Consider the following 16,217-nt stretch of genomic DNA (forward strand, 5'->3'; position numbering starts at 1 on the left):
TTCTCCCTTCCTTACGGGGTATCCCATGGGTCCCACACTGACAAGCCCCCAAGCACTTCATGGTTGAGCTCTAGAAGTCTCGTCTTGTTCCTTCAGGTCTTGTCGAGTAGGAACAAGCGTCGTCCGAGTGCTTTCTTGAGCGAAACCATGTAGCGCTTTGTGAGATCTTCACGTGGTGTGTACCTTTTGAAGAAAAAAGTACTCCCATTTGGGTGTAGCCCCCGAGCCTCTTGCTGTTTGGCACAAGGAGCTGGAGGGTCTTCTCTTGAATTCGCTCTGATTCTTCGTCAAAGGGCTCCTGAGCATATACCCGGGTTCTTTGTTAAAAAGATCTCGGATATAGCCATGTCCAGGTTCTTTTTGTTGTGTGGTCTTGAAGTGGTTTGTCTTGAAGAAGTCTTCTGAGTGATGTGCGCTTTTTTGAAGGAAAAAGTGCACTCACTGAGTGTAGCCCCCCAGCCTCTTGCTATTTGGAACAAAAAGTTGGAGGGTCTTGAATCTTATGTTGTTTGAAAAACTGTTGTCTTGAGGAAGTCTTCTGAGTGATGTGGGGCTTTCGGTGACTTTGCATCCGAGAGCTCGATGGACCTCGACAACATGATCTTCTCGGCAGGATCAACCTTCATCTTTGGCTCATGGATCTGCGAGGTGGATGACAATGGCAAGCTCCGAAGCCGTCTCCTTGAAAATTCGGATCACCATGAAGACCATTCTATTTCGGTGACTACGACAGATCAACTTGCTGGAAGATTCGCGCAGCTCGCGATGTCCGATCCAACTCAGATTTCACGGCTTCATGCATCCAATTCAAACTCAAGTTCCACTTCTGAGACGGAGTCTTATCCAAGTTCTTTTGGAAAACCGAGTTCTTTTCCGACAAGGCTCTGGAACACGACATCAACCTATCAAGAATACAACTCGGAGTACACTCAGAGTAGTTTAAAGAAGTCGGGTCCTCTTCCGTTCAGACTCCACAACATGGCAACATGTTATCAGACACAGCCCAAAGGATCCACCAATCCGGTGCTTAGAATGCCACTGAAAGGAGCCTAGGAAGGTCTCATCTTAACTATAACATCTCAAGACTGCATCGTCCACTGGCCAGGTTCCGTTCGTGAGGATAGCGGCACCCAACTAGTCAACAATGCGACAACAACAATTCTACCCTACCAAGAAGGAGACTCGATCTGTGACCTAGAAGCCTCTACTAAAGTTATCAACTACTCTGACAGTGTGGAAACCGATGCCGATAGCAGAGTGATTCATGCACAAGAAGTATTCATGGTTCGCCATCCTCGATCACCATTGGTCCCCCCAGAAGCACCCGACGTCAGATCATCAGATGAATCTGAGTCCAACATATCACCATTCACCCAGGGGCACGATGGTGAGACCGAGAATCAGAGGCAAGCCAGAGAGAGAAAGAACAAATTGAAACAAGGACATCAACACCGTGCTAAGCAGCGCAAGGAAGCTTGGATCAGATATGAGTCAAACCTAGCCAAGTACAATAGAAGAAAATCAGAGCGAGAGGTCGAAGAAGGATGAGCGGCGAATACACCCTATGATAAGATCCGAGAAGCACTAGAAGAACTCAGGGCGACTTCACATCCCAGTGAAAAACAAGAACAGCTCCGGGACTTCCTCCGATCAACAGTCCTAAGGACGCACGATAGAAGGGCCCGCTCAAGACTACCTGATAGGTCAACATCTAATGAGCAGGAAGATCAAAATCAAAGGAAGTCCGCTTTTGAGAGACTTGGACCAAGTGGAAGTCACAACAGAGAAAGCAGAAGAAACCATAGTCAAAACGACCGAGTCGAACAACCAAGAAAGGCTAAAAGCAAAGCACCTACTCGGACAGCCACGCAAAAATACTCTCACCAAGACAACAATTGGCAAGAAGGGGGTGCTAAATCAGAATACACAGAAGTCAGAACGCACGATAGATTTCCCTATTTTGCAAACAGACTTACTTCAATACGACTACCTCGCAAGTTCAAGCCGTCCAACCACTCCAAGTATGATGGCAAGACCAAACCAAAGTAGTGGCTTAGGATTTACTCGCAATCGATTGAATTAGCCGGAGGAGACGATGACATCAAGACCTTGTTCTTTCCCATGGCCCTAGAAACCATGCCCCTTCAATGGTTTGACAAATTGAATACAGGATCAATCAGAAATTGGGAGGACATGCAAAGAGCTTTCTGTGAAAATTTTGCGGGTATCATTATACACCCAATCACCCACACAGAGTTAAAAGGACTCAAGCAGAAAGGAGGCGAAAGTCTCAGAAATTACTATCGACGATTTGGCGAACTACGAGCTCAAGTACATGACATCACCCAACGGGAAGTAATCGAAGCTTTCTCTCACGGAATCATGGCTAGGTGGCAATTTCAAGACTTCTGCAAAGAAAACCCAAGAAACAATGAAAATTCAGATGAACAGTGGAAAAGATGATTACCACAGAAGAAAAGACACGAGAAAGATTCCTGGATAGAAACAACCAAGACATCCCAGACAAGCAAAATCATCGAAACAATAGACATCAGGAAAGAAAACATGGACCAGACAACACCGTAGCAGTGACTAACAAATCAAGGAAGTTTTCCAAGCCCAGGAGGTATGACGACATTGAAAACATGCGTTGCATCTTGCACCCCAAAGGAAATCACACCATCAGAGATTGCTACACCTTCAAAGATCGATACATAAGAAAAGATAATAAGGAGAATACCAAAGAAGGCAATCAGAAAAAAGAAGAAGAAAACCATGAAGACAAGGGATTCCAAAAATCCAAGGGGATAGTAGCAGTAATCTTTGTCGGTGTTCCAGATTCTAGAAGCAAACATCAAGAAAAGCTAGCGTTACGAACCATCATGGCAGCAGAACCGGCTACACCAAGATATCTCAATTGGTCACAGTATCCAATCCAATTTTCAAGAGAAGACCAATGGACTAGCGTAGGAAACGTAGGCCATTACCCACTGGTTCTAGATCCAACTATTGCCGGTATGACTGTCACGAAAGTACTAATCAACGGGGGAGCCAGACTCAACATCATTTTTTTCAGAAACTCTAAGGAAGATGAGACTACAACTCGCCGGGATGATTACACCAACAAGCACGCCTTTTATGGCATAGTACCCGGCAAGGCAGCAATGCCACTTGGACAAATCACTCTACCGGTTACTTTTGGGACTCCCTCGAACTACCGTACAGAGTTCATCAAGTTTGAAGTTGCGGACTTCGATTCATCATATCATGCAATCCTCGGGCGCCCAGCACTAGCAAAATTCATGGCGATACCACATTATCCGTACCTGTTGCTTAAGATGCCAGGGCCTAATAGTGTCCTTTCTCTTCGGAGTGATTTGAAGCGCGCTTTTGACTATGATGTTCAGGCAATCCAAATTGCAGCAAAAGCACAGGCCACCGACGGAAGAAAGGAAATAGCCACTGTTGCAGCAGAAATGAGCCCAGAAGAGCTAGTGATACCGGCTAAAAAAACCAGCATCCTAGCACCATCAAAAGAAGCCGACGTCAAGCAAATTGACCTAGGCACCGGTGATCCCTCCAAAACGGCAACCATCAGTGCCCACCTCTCAGCAAAATAGGAACTCACGCTCACCAACTTTCTTCGAGACAACAAAGATATCTTCGCTTGGAAGCTGGCCGACATGCCAGAGGTCCCAAGAGAGTTGGCTGAGCACGGAATTGATATCAATGAAGGCTCCAAGCCTGTGAAGCAATGACTACGACGATTCTCACCCGACAAGAAGGCAACAATTAAAAAAGAAATCACAAAACTAATGGCAGCCGGATTCATCAGAGAAATCCTTCATCCGGCTAGCAAACCCAGTTCTAGTATAGAAAAAGAATACGGACGAGTGGTGCATGTGTGTTGACTACACAGATCTCAACAAACACTACCCGAAAAAGATCCGTTCAGGCTACCATGCATTGATCAGATAGTTGATTCAACGGTAGGATCTGCCCTATTATCCTTCCTTGATTGCTATTCAGGATATCACCAGATCGCATTAAAGGAACAAGACCAGAGCAAGACATCTTTTATCACTCCATTCGGTGCCTACTGCTACAAAACCATGTCATTTGGACTCAAGAATGCTGGTGCCACTTACCACAGAGCTATCCAAACGTGCCTTGGTGATCAGATTAGCAAAAACGTAGAGGCATACATGGATGACATAGTAGTAAAGACAAAGAACCCGGATACACTAATTGAAGACTTAAAGCAAACCTTTGAAAACCTAAAAAGATGGAGGTGGAAATTGAACCCAAACAAGTGTGTATTCAGAGTTCCTTCAGGACAACTACTCAGATTCTTGGTTAGTCATCGCGGAATCGAAGCAAGCGCCAAGCAAATTCGAGCCATAACAGAGATGGGCCCTCCTCGAAGTGTCAAAGATGTGCAGAAGCTAACAGGCTGCATGGCGGCCCTAAATCATTTCATATCAAGACTCAGCGAAAAAGGGTTACCTTTCTTTAAACTGCTAAAGAAGATAGACAAATTCGAGTGGACAGAAGAAGCCAATGAAGCTTTCAAGAAGCTCAAGGCATACCTAACTTCCTCGCTCGTTCTCACACCTCCAAAGAAATACGAAGACATGATGCTGTACATCGCGACAACTTCTACTGTGATCAGCACAACGACTGTCGTAGAAAGAGAAAAAGAAGGGCGTGTATATAAAGTACAACGCCCCGTATACTACATCAGCGAAGTACTGTCAGAATCAAAAATCCGGTACCCGCATGTGCAAAAACTACTCTACACCCTCCTGATCACTTCACGCAAGCTTCGCCACTATTTTGAAAGCCACAAGATTACCGTGGTGATAGATTTCTCACTCGGAGACATCCTACACAACAGAGATGCAACAGGGCGCATATCTAAGTGGGCAGTTGAACTTGGTGCTCTCGATATCCATTTCACCCCATGGAAGGCAATTAAATCTCAAGCACTGGCTGATTTTGTTGCCGAGTGGATAGAAATTCAACAACCTATGTCAAATACCATCCTTGATCATTGGAAGATGTACTTTGATGGATCACTCAAGCTAGGCGGAGCCAGTGCAGGCGTTCTCCTCATTTCTCCAGACAGAAAACAACTCAAGTACGTCCTTTAGATATTATGGCAAGCTACAAACAATGAAGCAGAATACAAAGCCCTCATCCACGGGCTACGAGTGGCAATTACCCTCGGAATCAAGCGTTTACTCGTTTACTGCGATTCAGCAGTAGTCATCAATCAAGTCAACAAAGATTGGGACTGCACCAAAGAAAACATGGGCGCTTACTGTGCTGAAATACGAAAGCTCGAAAAACATTTTCAAGGATTAGAAATTCTACACGTCCTGCGTGATTCTAATATTGCGGCAGACGTCCTCGCCAAGCTTGGATCAGACAGGGTGAAGGTCCCACCCGGTGTATTCATAGAGGAGTTATCAGCTCCCTCTATCAAACAACCTAGTGAGATAACCCCTGAAATCTCAGCTAAAGGTACCCAGATTTTAGTAATCACCACTTCATGGACCCAGGTTTTTATCGATTACATCAAAGAGAATAAGTTGCCAACGGAAAAGAGGAAGCAACCCGAGTTGTTTGCAGAAGCAAGAACTACGTCCTAGTGGGAAACAAACTCTACAGAAGAGCCACATCATCAGGAGTACTCCTAAAATGTGTCTCATTTGAAGAGGGCAAAGAGATCCTAGACAAAATACACTTAGATTGCTGTGGAAATCACACCGCTTCAAGAACACTAGTCGGCAAAGCATTCCGCACCGGATTCTACTAGCCATCCGCTTTGAAAGACGTAGAAGAACTTGTCAGAAGATGCAAAGGTTGTCAAATGTTTGCAAGACAAGCTCATGTGCCAGCTCACAATCTCATCTGCATCCCACCCGCTTGGCCTTTCTCCTGCTGGGGGCTGGATCAAGTAGGACCTCTCAAGAAAGCAAAAGGCGGTTTCGAGTACATCTTCGTAGCAATTGACAAGTTCACCAAGTGGATTGAATACAAACCACTCGCAAAATACAACGTAGCCAAAGCAGTCGAGTTCATCCAAGACATTATGCACCGCTTCGGCATGCCCAATCAAATCATCACAGATTTGGGTTCTCCCTTCACAGCCACAGAATTCCAAAGTTGGGCACAGGACTGTGGCTTCAGAATAGATTACGCATCAGTCACACATCCAGAGGCCAATGGATAGGTAGAAAGGGCTAATGGACTCATACTAGCCGGATTAAAACCAAGATTGTATGAAGAACTAGTGGACTATGGATCAAAATGGATTGAAGAATTACCCAAGGTCGTATGGGGGCTACGGACTCAAATAAGCAGAGCCACTAGATACTCACCTTTCTTCCTAGTTTACAAATCAGAAGTCATACTACCTGCCGACTTGATCTAGACATCACCAAGGATAGAACAATATGACGAAGGAGAAGTAGAACACACCTAAAGATTAGAGCTCGACAATACAGAAGAAGTCAGAGTAAACGCTACCCTCCAATCAGCAAGATACCTCCATGGATTAAGACGCCACTACAACAAGAATACCCAGTCTCGATCACTACAAGTCAGAGACCTAGTACTAAGAAGAATACAAAAACTAACGGACGCCATAAACTACTCAGTCCATGGGAAGGTCCTTTGATCGTCAAAAAAGTCACCGGACCAGGCACATACAAGTTGGTAACTGAAGACGGAAAGGAAGTCAACAATACCATGGCACTCTTTCTTCATGGCCTCCACATTTTCCAAGGCCTCCTGGGCAGCTGCATCCCTCTGCTTTTCTGCCTCAACCACCCGGGCATGGAGAGCCTTCTCCTCCTTCTGATGTGTCTGACGCTCGGTCTCCAACTTGGCCCGATAGAGGTCAAGCTCCACCCTTACGGTACTCACCTCAGAAGACAACTTTTTCTCGGTTTCAGACGAGAAAAAGAAGCCAGTATGATCATGAGAGAAAGACTGAGCAAAAAGAGAGAGAGAAAACAAGACATAAGGACAGAAGAAAGACAAACATCCAAAGAAAGAACTTTAGAAAAACTTACCTGTAGCTTTTCCCCGAAAGAAGTCGCAAAGGTCGCCAAGTTTCCCCAGGCAGCGGTCAGCTCCGACAATCGATGAGTGGCATCAAATTGCTGCACCACGTCATCAGCCAAAGGCGGACCACCAGAAGCAAGAACAGGAGAGGGAGAAGCCGGCCGATGCAAAGAAGGTGCAACCAGGGTAATCTCCTGGGAAGCCACAGCCAACCCCTCAGATGAATTCGCCGCCATGGCCACGGTCACCTCAAGAGTCAGTAAATCAATGACTGCGTACTCTACCCCCCTCACAGCCACCTCAACGACTGTGCGTTCTGAGTCCTGAGACTCAGTACACAAGGGCGCACCAGGGTCTAACAAGAAGTCGACTGAGGGTTCAAGGAAGACGAAGGACTGAAAGTTGACAATGAAACTCACCAATAAGAATAAGAAAAAAAGGAGAACAGAAGCAAAGAAATAAAACCAGAATTCACTCACTCAGCTATCTTCTTCTTCATAAAACCAAAAGAAGACCTCGCACAGGGAACCACAGCAGCAAAAACATCACCACCACCCTGCGACAGGAGTAGCATGGCCGATACTGGAGCCCCAGAAGAACTCGAACCCGATGACCGCTTACTACAAGGGAACAAAACCAAAGTCAAAACAAAAAGAGGGGTTCAACAACAGGAAAACAAGAAAAGAACTCACTGATGAGTAATGAGGGCGGCATCATCATCCTCTTCTTCCTCATTCTCGACCAAGGCCACCATAGCACCAGCTGAAAAAGGACAAAAGTACTCAGTCAAAGATAAAAACAAACAACAAAAGGACAGAGCATATTAATATGCTCACCTAAGAGCATGCTAGCTACAACTGGAGTACCTGGACGAGTACTCAACTGATGAGACTTCTTGGCAGTAGATGGAGCAGAAGAAGAACTATTCGCTCGCCCCCTCTTCCCAAAAGTACGAGGAGCTCGAGGAACCAGATGGGAAACATACTCTACATATACATCAAGGTTTGCGGAAGAAATGCCAGGAAATATTGTGGTGGTCTAAAACTTACTAGTCAAGGATGCCCCAGCAAGACTAACCCTAGCCTCCACATTTGTAGGGAAATCATCTAGGGGAATTGGATCAGCAAAATTACGCCCCAATTCCTATAAAAGAGTAAAACCAGACAAAGAAGATTAAGCAAAAAGTGGATACGACAAAAGACATTCAAAAGTACCCGCATAAGAGAAGAACAACTCACAGCAGGGGGCGGGTTGTTAGCACTGTACTCAAGGACAGCAAGCGGGACGATGCTTACTCCTTTTAGCATCTTCTAAAGACGCTCGAGCACCTCCTCATCAGTCAACTCAAGGGAAGGGACCATACGAGAAGGGTCTTCCGCCCCAGAGTACTCGAAACCGTAGTTTTCTTGCTCCTTCAGAGGTTGAACTCGGTGGCAAAGAAAACTAGAAATAATCCCGAAGCCTGTCAAGCCTTGCTGTTTCAGAGTACAAATCCTCTCAAGAAACGGCTTGATCACCTAGACCTCAGCCATCATCACAGGGTTCTTTTCCCATCAGTCATTAACCAAGGGACCAGATCCAGAATAAACGGAAAGAGGAGGAATCAAGTTGGCGGCATAAAACCAGTCAGCACGCCAATCCCTCACAGAATCAACCAGGTCATAGTCAAAAAATTTGCTCTTAAGACCCTGGCGAAACTGAATCCTGCAGCCACCAAGAACATTGGTGTCATCGCAGCAGGGTTGTGGCTTCAGGCGAAAGAAGTAACGAAAGAGAGAAAGAGAAGGAGGAATTCCAAGGAAAGTTTCACTAAGATGAACAAAAATAGAAAGACGAAGGACAACGTTGGGAGCAAGATGGTTCAAGCTAATCCCAAAATAGTTGAGAAATCGGTGAAGAAAGGCAGAAGCAGGAAGGTAGAGACCGGCACAGATAAAGGAGACGAAAAGAATAATCTCACCAGGACCTGGAGCAGGGACCCGATGCTCGCCTGGAGCTCTCCAATCAGCAATATCCTTGCTCTGAATCAGACCATCGCTAATGAGCTCGCGAAGCTGATCTTCAGTCGTTGTTGGAGTCGGCCAGATCTTCTGAGCAGCCCTCATGGCCATGAATTCTTGATTTTCAATAACGGAGAGTGATGCTTCCTCGTCGACAAAGGTTGCCTAGGACTTACTCGCCGACTTCTTCCTACCCATATACTAGCAAAAGCAATGGGGCACTAAGAATCGAGAAGGCTTAGACAGCAGCGCTCAGATGACGGCAACAATGGCGGCGGTGGAAGTTTGAAGACTAGGGTTTCAAAGGAAAATTAGGGTAGTAAGGAAGAAGAAGAGGAAAGGCCCTTAAATAGATTTTACACCAGTAAAAACGCGGCCCACCAGGCCTGTTTTAACATGGCATGAGGACGCAATGGTCCATTTACTGACACAGCTAAAATGATGGATGGCACAAATCCACACAATGGTATAGTTCAATGGGCAGATTTCAGACTTATCCATCAAGCACTATAGCGGAGTCATCATATTACTACAAAAAGAACTCATCAGCCATGAAGCAAAGAAGGGCTAGCTCACAAGGAACGCAACAACCCGGTCCTTACAAAAAGAACTCGGGAATCTCTTAAACAACCGGGACATCAGGAGAATAAAGAATGACAACTCAGAAGACAAGATTCTTTCCATTATAAATGGTTTCAAAAAATAGAAGATTACACATCTTACAAGACCCAACAAACTCGGTACTATGACAAGCAAGGTAGCAAAGAGGAACTCGGACATGGCTAGGCTCTGGAACGACTACGTGTTCCAAATTGCTACTCGGTAGAAAAAACCACCCTCGGCTACACTGTTTTCTTCAAAGGACGGACGTAGTGCATCCAAGGCGAAAATCAGCAGCACGGTGGGACAACATGGAGCAGAGAAGGCCGGTAGGCATCTGTCTACCCAAGTCCGATGTGACGCTGGATATGGTGTTGATCTGCACCGGACAGTCTCAGGGCAGACGATGAGAATCAACCTAGAACTGCCAGATGAAGGAACGTATCCCACATCATAAGACTCCCTCCGACTACCGCCACGTACTTCCAAGTACAATGCTGCTGCAGGATTAGCCTACCTCTAATCCCTATCACAAGACTCCCTCCAGCTATGGCAAGATACACAAGAACTGCAAAATACGCCCAGAGGCTGCTCTACTTCACAAACTACCATATTTATGACTATGGAGATTTCACACAAAGCAACAGAATGCTCGATGAATCAAAACAGCACACAAGGAGGATATTTATAGGACAAAAGAAGCAGTGCACATAGACCGGGAGCACCAATGGAACAAACCTAACAAAGGATACAGTGAAAAGACAGAATTCAATGAAAGAGGACTCAGGCATGAAGGAGCAGTACTTGAGAACGAGCATATTCGGAAGAATATACCAACACTGTACAACTTGTGAACAAACAACATTTACTATCAACCACCACCATACAACTACATCTGACAACAGCAGACTACCAGAGAACATGTTAAGAACCTGTATCCAAGTTCTTTTTGGATAAAAAGAACCCAGCAAGAGGCTCGGGGGCTATGCTCAGTGACTGCACTTTTTCCTTCAAAAAAGTGCACATCACTCAGAAGACTTCCTCAAGATAGCAGTTTTTCAAACAACATAAGATTCAAGACCCTCCAACTTTTTGTTCCAAATAGCAAGAGGCTTGGGGGCTACACTCAGTGAGTGCACTTTTTCCTTCAAAAAAGCGCACATCACTCAGAAGACTTCTTCAAGACAAACCACTTCAAGACCACACAACAAAAAGAACCTGGACATGGCTATATCCAAGATCTTTTTAACAAAGAACCCAGGTATATGCTCAGGAGCCCTTCGACGAAGAATCAGAGCGATTTCAAGAGAAGACCCTCCAACTCCTTGTGCCAAACAGCAAGAGGCTCGGGGGCTACACCCAAATGGGAGTACTTTTTTCTTCAAAAGGTACACACCACGCGAAGATCTCACGAAGCGCTACACAGTTTCGCTCAAGAAAGCACTCGGACGACGCTTGTTCCTACTCAACAAGACCTGAAGGAACAAGACGAGACTTCCAGAGCTCAACCATGAAGTGCTCGGGGGCTTGTCGGTGTGGGACCCATGGGATACCCCGCAAGGAAGGGAGAAGATCTAGTCTAACTAGGATTCTTCCCATATAATCTTAGTAGTAGTATTATTCTGTAATCCTACTAGGAACTCTCATTGTAAACCGACTAGGATTCTGACCTCCTGACTATATAAAGGAGGGCAGGGTTCCAAGAGATGGGACTTAGATAACGCAACACAACACTTTACAATCAATCCAACACAAAGGCTAACGCCGACTGGACATAGGGCTATTACTCGATCAACGATCGAGGGCCCAAACTAGGATAAATCAACTGTCTCTTGCATTAACCGTCGAGTTCTGCATACGCTGAAGCCCAAACATACTGCCCCGATTACCCTTGTGGCAGGCTATCAGTGGTCAAACATCGACACCGATAGAACTCCTAGGTGACGTGGGTCATGTGGAATCTCATTTCGGTCCGTTTGGAGACTAGGTTAGATAGGTGCACGGTTTGCAACAAACATACCATAGGCTCAGAAAATCGTATTGGACGCACCCGATGGTACTCCTAGGTGACGAGGCTCAAGTGGAAGCTCGATTCAGTCCATTTGGAGAGAGGGTTAATCTTGACGCAAGATAGGTGCACGGTTTGCGTCAAAAATACCATAGGCTCAGAAATCGTTTTAGACGCACCCGATGGTACTCCTAGGTGATGAGGCTAAACTGGGAGCTTGATTTGGTCCATTTGGAGATAGTGCTAATCCTGACGCAATATAGGTGCATGGTTTACGCCGAACGTACCATATGCTTGGAAGTCATTTTGGACACACCCGATAGAACTCCTAGGTGACGTGGGTCATGTTGAATCTCATTTCGGTCTATTTGGAAACAGCGTTAGACATGTGCACGGTTTGCGCCAAACATACCATAGGCTCAGAAAATCGTCTTGGACGCACCCGATGGTACTCCTAGGTGACGAGGCTCAAGTGGAAGCTCGATTCAGTCCATTTGGAGATAGTGCTAATCTTGACGCAAGATAGTTGCACCATTTGCGTTGAATGTGCCATTGGCTTGGAAATCGTTTTGGATGCACCCGATGGATCTCCAACGTGACGTTGGTCATGTGAAATTTCATTTCTGTCCATTTGGAGACAGTGTTAGTGTTGAATGCAATATAGGTGCTCGGTTTTGCGTCAAACGTACCATAGGCTCAGCAATGGATTTAAACGCACCCGATGGTACTCTTAGTTGACGAGGCTCAGGTGGAAGCTCGATTTGGTCCATTTGGAGATAGTGCTAATCTTGACACATGATAGGTGCATGGTTTATGCCAAACCTACCAGATTCTTGGAAGTTAGTTTGGACACACCTAGGTGACGTGGGTCATGTGCAATCTTATTTCGGCCCATTTGGAGATAATGTTAGATAGGTGCACGGTTTGCGCCAAACATACCATAGGCTCAGAAATCATCTTGGACGCACCTGATGGTACTCCTAGTTGATGAGGCTCAAGAGGAAGCTCGATTCGGTCCGTTTGGATAGAGTGCTAATCTTGACGCAAGATAAATGCATGGTTTGCGTTGAAAGTACCAAAGGCATGGAAATTGGTTTGGACGCACGTGATGGATCTCCTAGGTGACGTCGGTCATGTGGAATCTCGTTTCAGTCCATTCGGAGATAGTGTTAGTGTTGATGCAAGATAGGTGCTCGGTTTCACGTCAAACATACCATAGGCTCAGAACTCATTTTGACGCACCCGATGGTACTCCTAGGTGACGAGGCTAAAGTGGAAGCTTGATTTGGTCCATTTGGAGATAGTGCTAATCCTGACGCAAGATAGGTGCATGGTTTACGTAGAACGTACCATATGCTTGAAGTCGTTTAGGACACACCCGATATAACTCCTAGGTGACGTGGGTCATGTGGAATCTAATTTTGGTCCATTTGGAGATTGTGTTAGTATCGGTGCAAAATAGGTGCACGGTTTGCTCCAAACGTACCATAGGCTCAGAAATCATTTTGGACGCACCCGATGGTACTCATAGGTGACGAGGCTTAAGTGGAATCTCGTTTCAGTCCATTAGGAGATACTGCTAATGTTGACGCAAGATAGGTGCACGGTTTGCACAAAACATACCATAGGTTCAAAAATCGTTTTGGACACACCCAAGAGAACTCCTAGGTGACGTGGGTCATGTGGAATCCGATTTTGGTCTGTTTGGAGACAGTGTTAGATAGGTGAACGGTTTGTGCCAAACATACTATAGGCTTAGAAATCATCTTGGACGCACCTGATGGTACTCCTAGGTGACGAGGCTTAAGTGAAAGCTTGATTCGGTCCGTTTGGAGAGAGTGCTAATCTGGATGCAAGATAGGTGCACGGTTTGCGTTGAATGTACCATAGGCTTGGAAATCATTTTGGACGTACCCGATGGATCTCCTAGGTGACGTTGGTCATGTGGAATCTTGTTTCAGTCTGTTTGGAGACAGTGTTAGTGTCAAATGCAAGACAGGTGCTCGGTTTCGCGTCTATCGTACCATAGGCTCAGAAATCATTTTAAACGCACCCGATGGTACTCCTAGGTGACAATGCTCAAGTGGAAGCTCGATTTGGTCCATTTGGAGATAGTGCTAGTACTGATGCAAGATAGGTGCATGGTTTATGCCGAACCTACCATATGCTTGTAAGTCATTTTGGACACACCCAAGACATGGGTCATGTGGAATCTCATTTCGGTCCGTTTGGCGATAGGGTTAGATAGGTGCACGGTTTGCGCCAAACATACCATAGGCTTAGAAAATCGTCTTGGACGCACCCGATGGTACTCCTAGGTGATGAGGCTCAAGTGGAAGCTCGATTCGGTCCATTTGGAGATAGTGCTAATCTTGACGCAAGATAGTTGCACCATTTGCGTTGAATGTACCATTGGCTTGGAAATCGTTTTGGATGCACCCGATGGATCTCCAACGTGACGTTTGTCATGTGAAATCTTGTTTCTGTCCATTTGGAGACAGTGTTAGTGTTGAATGCAATATAGGTGCTCGGTTTCGTGTCAAACGTACCATAGGCTCAGCAATTGATTTAAACACACCCGATGGTACTCTTAGTTGACGAGGCTCAGGTGGAAGCTCGATTTGGTCCATTTGGAGATAGTGCTAATCCTGACGCAAGATAGGTGTATGGTTTACGCCAAACCTACTAGATGCTTGGAAGTCAGTTTGGACACACCTAGGTGACATGGGTCATGTGGAATCTTATTTCGGTCCGTTTGGAGATAATGTTAGATAGGTGCACGGTTTGCGCCAAACATACCATAGGCTCAGAAATCATCTTGGACGCACCTGATGGTACTCCTAGTTGATGAGGCTCAAGTGGAAGCTCGATTCGGTCCGTTTGGAGAGAGTGCTAATCTTGACACAAGATAAATGCACTGTTTGCGTTGAAAGTACCAAAGGCTTGGAAATTGGTTCGGACGCAACCGATGGATCTCCTAGGTGACGTCGGTCATGTGGAATCTTGTTTCAGTCCGTTCGGAGACAGTGTTAGTGTCGATGCAAGATAGGTGCTCGGTTTCACGTCAAACATACCATTGGCTCAGAACTCATTTTGACGCACCCAATGGTACTCCTAGGTGATGAGGCTAAAGTGGAAGCTTGATTTGGTCCATTTGGAGATAGTGCTAATCCTGACGCAAGATAGGTGCATGGTTTACGTAGAACATACCATATGCTTGAAGTCGTTTAGGACACACCCGATAGAACTCCTAGGTGACGTGGGTCATGTGGAATCTGATTTTGGTCCATTTGGAGATTGTGTTAGTATCGGTGCAAAATAGGTGCACGGTTTGCTCCAAACATACCATAGGCTTAGAAATCGTTTTGGATGCACCCAATGGTACTCATAGGTGACGAGGCTTAAGTGGAATCTCGTTTCAGTCCATTAGGAGATACTGCTAATGTTGACGCAAGATAGGTGCGCGGTTTGCGCCAAACATACCACAGGTTCAAAAATCGTTTTGGACACACCCAATAGAACTCCTAGGTGACGTGGGTCATGTGGAATCCCATTTTGGTCTATTTGGAGACAGTGTTAGATAGGTGAACGGTTTGTGCCAAACATACTATAGGCTTAGAAATCGTCTTGGACGCACCCGATGGTACTCCTAGGTGACGAGACTTAAGTGGAAGCTCGATTCGGTCTGTTTGGAGAGAGTGCTAATCTGGATGCAAGATAGGTGCACGGTTTGCGTTGAATGTACCATAGGCTTGGAAATCATTTTGGACGTACCCGATGGATCTCCTAGGTGATGTTGGTCATGTGGAATCTCGTTTCAGTTCATTTGGAGACAGTGTTAGTGTCAAATGCAAGACAGGTGCTCGGTTTCACATCTATCGTACCATAGGCTCAGAAATCATTTTAAATACACCCGATGGTACTCCTAGGTGACGATGCTCAAGTGGAAGCTTGATTTGGTCCATTTGGAGATAGTGCTAATCCTGACGCAAGATAGGTGCATGGTTTACGTAGAACATACCATATGCTTGAAGTCGTTTAGGACACACCCGATAGAACTCCTAGGTGACGTGGGTCATGTGGAATCTCATTTTGGTCCATTTGGAGATTGTGTTAGTATCGGTGCAAAATAGGTGCACGGTTTGCTCCAAACGCACCAAAGGCTCAGAAATCGTTTTGGACGCACCCGATGGTACTCATAGGTGACGAGGCTTAAGTGGAATCTCGTTTCAGTCCATTAGGAGATACTGCTAATGTTGACGCAAGATAGGTGCACGGTTTGCGCCAAACATACCACAGGTTCAAAAATCGTTTTGGACACACCCAATTGAACTCCTAGGTGATGTGGGTCATGTGGAATCCCATTTCGGTCTATTCGGAGACAGTGTTAGATAGGTGAACGGTTTGTGCCAAACATACTATAGGCTTAGAAATCGTCTTGGACGCACCCGATGGTACTCCTAGGTGACGAGACTTAAGTGGAAGCTCGATTTGGTCCGTTTGGAGTGAGTGCTAATCTGGATGCAAGATAGGTG

General features: G+C 45.7%; 1 protein-coding gene across 1 annotated transcript in view; it reads right to left on the reverse strand.

Annotated features, from left to right (window-relative positions):
• Positions 1-7,549: 7,549 nt before the first annotated feature.
• LOC136460774 (uncharacterized) overlaps positions 7,550-16,217 on the reverse strand; it is a 70,439-nt gene continuing 61,771 nt past the window's right edge. The window contains exons 3-5 of the mRNA XM_066460352.1: positions 8,124-8,217; positions 7,767-7,836; positions 7,550-7,694 (exon numbers count right to left, since the gene is read on the reverse strand). Coding sequence (XP_066316449.1) covers positions 7,550-7,694; positions 7,767-7,836; positions 8,124-8,217 — 309 coding nt within the window. The remainder of the gene's footprint in view (positions 7,695-7,766; positions 7,837-8,123; positions 8,218-16,217) is intronic.

Source organism: Miscanthus floridulus, chromosome 1, assembly GCF_019320115.1.
Source record: "Miscanthus floridulus cultivar M001 chromosome 1, ASM1932011v1, whole genome shotgun sequence".
Classification (NCBI taxonomy): domain Eukaryota; kingdom Viridiplantae; phylum Streptophyta; class Magnoliopsida; order Poales; family Poaceae; genus Miscanthus; species Miscanthus floridulus.